At 40.6% G+C, this 4228-nt stretch overlaps 1 protein-coding gene across 1 annotated transcript in view; it reads left to right on the top strand.

The window, feature by feature from the left end:
* The window catches only part of LOC102198433 (transmembrane and TPR repeat-containing protein 1-like), a 38372-nt gene that overhangs the window by 26507 nt on the left and 7637 nt on the right, over positions 1–4228 (top strand). The window contains exon 9 of the mRNA XM_005733227.1: positions 1479–1601. Within this exon, the coding sequence (XP_005733284.1) occupies positions 1479–1601 (123 nt within the window). The remainder of the gene's footprint in view (positions 1–1478; positions 1602–4228) is intronic.

The following is a 4228-nucleotide window of genomic DNA, read 5'->3' as shown; positions in this document are numbered from 1 at the left end:
GCCAGTGTCCGGCAGCCTCGCCTCTGTCAGTGCGCCCCAGGGTGGCTGTGGCTACAATGTAGCTGCCATCACCAGTGTGTGGATGTGTGCGTGAATGGGTGGATGACTGAACGTGTAAAGCGCTTTTAGTCCTTAGGGACTAGAAAAGCACTATACAAATACAGGCCATTTACCATTTACCATAACAGTAACATTTTCTCTCATAGAGAGTTTATCAAAGAGTCGTTGGTAGACTCTGCCATGTTAATATACACTGATTTAAAAAAACAAAGCAAAAACAAAAAAGAAGCATTTGAGAATGTTTTCAAATTCACCATCTGGCCCTGAATGGACGGACGGATCTGGAGCTTCAGTTAATAAACAAGCAATTTTGACATTTTCTCCCTGGCTCTGGACTAGAGCTGTGATGTCACAGCCCGCTGATTAGTTTTTGTAAGTAGGATAATGACAAAGTTTGTGATTACAGGAGAGCTAGCAGCAATGCAATCAATGAAAGGCACTGTGACAGAAAGTAAGTAGTTAAAGGAAGTGACCGGATAGGCCTGAATGGACTTGGACTGAAATGGGACAAACTGGCAGCTGTTACAACTGATGGTTGTCCAGATCTGAGAGGGAGAAGTTCTCAGATGCAGAATGGGCAGAATGGGAGTCGGATCCTGCATTTGCTGTTGTGATTATACTTAACGTTTTCACCTCAGACATTGAACCTGATACTAATGCACTTGTTCAAGCTTAGATAAGACTAGATTTCTCTTACCAAGCAAGAAAGAAGAACTGAGAAACTGCAGGTGAAGTTATTAATTTACAAGCAAAATAGTAATAGCACTTTCTTAAAAACTTTGATGCCTTCACTGTTCATGGAAACCTCAACATTGACGTTTACCTAAAGCCAACACACACAGACCAGTATCTCCTCTTTGACTCCCACCATCCTCTGGAGCACAAACTTGGAGTAATCAGGACCCTACAACACCGGGAAGAAAATGTTCCCTCTAAGCCAGAAGGGAAAGAAAGGTAACACACACATAAAGCAAGCCCAAACAGAAACAGAGTATGCTGTGTAATGCAGCGAGCAGTGCTCAGACCTCTACGTCTGCATTTAAAGGATAACGGTCACTCTTTCAAGGATGCCAATGTTCACATGGTTTAAAAAAGGAGTGTGATTGACTATGTTTGAACAGAGGGGGTGGCTTACAACACCAAGTGCCTCCTACAATGCAGTTTTGAGATCCCCTTCCGAGCACTTTAATCCCCACTAACATCTTGCATCAAACATCTTCAAGAAACTTGAAGATGTCCAGATGTTTTTCTTTCCAAGCTCCTTAGACTGCCACATTTGACTGAGAGCCTACACACACATACAGTCAGACTAGCATGTAGAGTTCGACAGGTCTGTTCACCTGCAGTTTGTGTGTGTGTGTGTGTGTGTGTGTGTGTGTGTGTGTGTGTGTGTGTGTGTGTGTGTGTGTGTGTTCCAGGCTCTGGAGGCTTTGGACAAGGCCCTGCAGCAGAATCCCAGTGACCTGACAGTGAGAGCAGAGCTATATTTTTCCAAAGGGAACCAGCTCAGAGAGATGAACCAGCTGGACCGAGCCTTTGAGGTACTACAATCTGCACTCTCTGTCACACACAGACTTATCATCTTTCCCCTCTCATATTTTTCTCTCTTTTTCTTCCTGTAAGCAACATGGATTTTCTGTAGCTGCTAATGATGACTCTCTGTCTGTGTTTGATTCTGTGATGCAAACAGTAATGTACAGGGTTCGTATGGGTGTTTAAAATCCTTGAAAATGCTTGAATTTTAATGTTGTCTTTTCAAGGTTTTGAAAAGTGCTTGAATTCAAGATGTGGTGCTTAAAAGTGCTGGAAAGTGTAACTGTATTTCATTCACCACAAATAACTATCTTTTCATATGGTCTTACTGAGGTGATGCAAATTGAAACATGCATTCTTTTTTTTGGTGGGGGGGGGCTGGAAAAGCTGGAAGTCCTTAAAAGTGCTTGAATTTGACCCCGAAAAAGGTGTATGAACCCTGAATGTAAGAAACGATGCCAGGTACAAAATTACATGGTCTGCAACTGTGCTTAATGCTAACTCAGTCACTTTTACTTTTACTTTTAAACAAAGTATTTTTCTGGTCTGGGCTAATCTTCTCAAGATATTTACAACAAATCACTAAATTTGATCAACAAAACTGTTTTTTAGACTCACAAATCAAAGCGAAATCAAGTTGTCTTGTAGAGTGTTTTTCCTCCCACTACAGCAGGGGTGGCGAATCGAGGGCCGGTGTCCTGCAGGTTTTAGATGTGTCCTTGGTCCAACACAGCTGATTCAAATGGCTAAATGACCTCATCAGCATGTCTTTGAGTTCTCCAGAGGCCTGGTAACATCATCATATGAATGTGTGTTGACCCTATGGAACGCCAGGACTGCCATAATGAATTAATTAAATACACCATTAAATAATTAATTAAATGTGGCAATAATTAATTAAAATTGGAAATAATTAATTACATAAATATTTACGACACATGTAATTAATTAATTATTTACACATTTAATTAATTATTTATTTATTTTACATTTTAATTTATTATTGCCACATTTAAATAATTATTTAATGGTGTATTTAATTAATTCATTTTGGCACAGTTGACTCCTTCTGGTCTCACCAGGTCTCACCCATTTTATCTGTCAACCTCACCCATCAAACTCAGGGGGCGGGGTTAACGCTGATCGAGTCAAAACCATTCCTTTGGCCTGGTGGCCATTGGTTTTAGCACACAACAACCGGCATGTGGCAGCTAACAGAACTGAACTTTGAAAAACCCTGTTTGTGTGTCACCAAATACCGTTTTAATATTTTTTTAGCCGAGAATGTAGTGGTTTAATCTTCATGTGTCTGGTCGGTTTGTCAAGATACAGCCTCTTTGCAAAAGTGCTTCAATGATTTCGGAGATGTCTGCCCAGTCTGACGGCAAAGCGTGGGATAGACCCGCTCGCCTCGCAAGCAATCGAGCTGTTATTGCCACTGGCAAAGCGCAGGCCTGGTACACAGCTGTAATAACCCCCGCTGACACTGACTTTTTTTACTGAGGTTATATTTATTGGAGTTTTATTTCCTGATGTTCTTATGTGTCCTACGTGTTTCAGTCGCCAATTCTGAATTATAACTAACATTAAAAACATGTTTAAGGAGGAGAGAGAGCAAATAAATTCAATTAACATCTGATCTTTGGGTTTTTGTTCAGTAATCAACGTGACCTGTGTATAAACGCATAAAAGAAATAACGTTGGTGTTTCCGTCATGTAGTAACTGCTGGCTTTAACTCTACAAAGGTTGTTCGACACTATGAAACACATACAGACTTCATGATGTTCGGCTAATATTTTTATTGTGAATATTAATCATGAGGGTAAACGGCCCTGTACACCACGGAGCGAGGTCAGCATATCCACGATATCCTCAGCTCCATGAGTTAACACAGAGTTTCCCAGCTGACTATCTAACTGTCATCTACGAATATGTCACGGCTCATATCCATATGATTTTACAGAAAATCATCCTTATTACTGCCAACTATTCCAGAGACGTGAAAATCTACAGCATAAAGAACACAAAAATATAGCAGTCTAACAACACTGTAACAGAGATGAACCGTCAGTTTGTCGCAGATCAAAGTGGAATGAAAGTGATTGGTTGAACAGGTGTGATCTGTGTTTTCTGCATTTTCATCAGCGTAAGAGACTCAGCAGCAGATTAGAATAACAGTTATACATTTAATAAATCACAAAATTAACAAACCTGTTCGGACAGTTTGAGTTTGTATTCCCTCAGCTGCAGACTCGCTGTTGTTTAAATGTTTGAAAAGGAAGATTAGATATAAAAAACATCAAACATAGACTCAGTCTGCGTTCACATTTGATATGAGGCCAGCACGTATAGTGGCTGTGTCCTGTTTTAAGATCATACATGTAAAATTGTTGTCTGACCTCCGTCGATCCAGCCGCTCAGAGTCCGTGGTTACCATGGTTACTGCATAAGCAGCTGTAATGTAAACAGCTGGCACAGCGGAAACCTACCAGCAACATGAGTGTTTATGCTTGTCATTGCAAAAGAACCGTCTGAATGGTTAACTGAAGTTAACTTGGATAAATTATAGTTAAGGAGTATCACAGATAACGCCCACGTGAGCTGTGTGACTGTTCACCACTACACTGAAATCAG

The sequence above is a fragment of the Pundamilia nyererei genome, unplaced genomic scaffold, assembly GCF_000239375.1.
Source record: "Pundamilia nyererei isolate P.nyererei 1_Seehausen unplaced genomic scaffold, PunNye1.0 scaffold00050, whole genome shotgun sequence".
Taxonomy (NCBI): Eukaryota; Metazoa; Chordata; class Actinopteri; order Cichliformes; family Cichlidae; genus Pundamilia; species Pundamilia nyererei.
The sequence above is the reverse complement of the archived record's forward strand: the minus strand, read 5'-3'. Positions and strand labels throughout refer to the sequence as shown.